Raw genomic sequence first — 678 nt, 5'->3', positions numbered from 1 at the left:
ATCCCTAGCAGCTTTTATAATTGCTATGCAGCTTCTTGGAATTTTGTAAGTCAGCCTTCAGATGTCCCATAGTTTCATAGTAAAACCTTTGCAGTTTGTTTTTGCTTAATGTGGCTTAAACAGTTACATTAAACAGAAAGTATTAAAAGGTTAGATACATACACCAGGCTGCTCTTTTCACACCTTGAAGATGAAATATTTGTCATCGGCTCCAGTAATCACCCTCCCTCCCATGCCTGAAATCTCTTGAATATTTGTTTCCATTGTTAAAAAAATACTACTCTATGAAGCTTCCCGGGGAATCCGCTTATGAAAAATGACCGACTGTCTCTGCTGGTACTGCTGTTTGCGCCGTTTCCGCTTGTCACACTGACACAGGAGTAACATCTTGAAAGTGGTTCTGAATGTTTTATTACACAGTGCATAGCACATAGGGTTCACTGTGCTATTGATGTAGCAAAGCCAGTACCCCAAGTTCCAAAAAGTTGTAGGAATACACTGATCACAAAAGGTATTTACCAGGACCATAATGTTGTATGGGGTCCAGGTTATAATGAAGGCAAACAAAATGGCACTGAGTGTCTGTGCAGCTTTCTTTTCTTTGATGAGTGACATTCGTTTCCGCTTGGTGATCTGACTTCTTGTCTTCAAGGCAAACTTCTTGGCCAAGGTAACTTC

The 678-nt window shown here is 40.4% G+C and overlaps 1 protein-coding gene across 1 annotated transcript in view; it reads right to left on the bottom strand.

Annotated features, from left to right (window-relative positions):
• Window positions 1-282: 282 nt before the first annotated feature.
• The window catches only part of CHRM3 (cholinergic receptor, muscarinic 3), a 133217-nt gene continuing 132821 nt past the window's right edge, over window positions 283-678 (bottom strand). The window contains exon 3 of the mRNA XM_015421497.1: window positions 283-678. This exon is cut by the window's right edge and continues 291 nt beyond it. Within this exon, the coding sequence (XP_015276983.1) occupies window positions 283-678 (396 nt within the window).

This window comes from Gekko japonicus, unplaced genomic scaffold, assembly GCF_001447785.1.
Source record: "Gekko japonicus isolate JY-2015 unplaced genomic scaffold, Gekko_japonicus_V1.1 scaffold378, whole genome shotgun sequence".
Taxonomy (NCBI): Eukaryota; Metazoa; Chordata; class Lepidosauria; order Squamata; family Gekkonidae; genus Gekko; species Gekko japonicus.
Note: the sequence above shows the minus strand (reverse complement) of the source record. Positions and strands in the feature narration are given on the sequence as shown.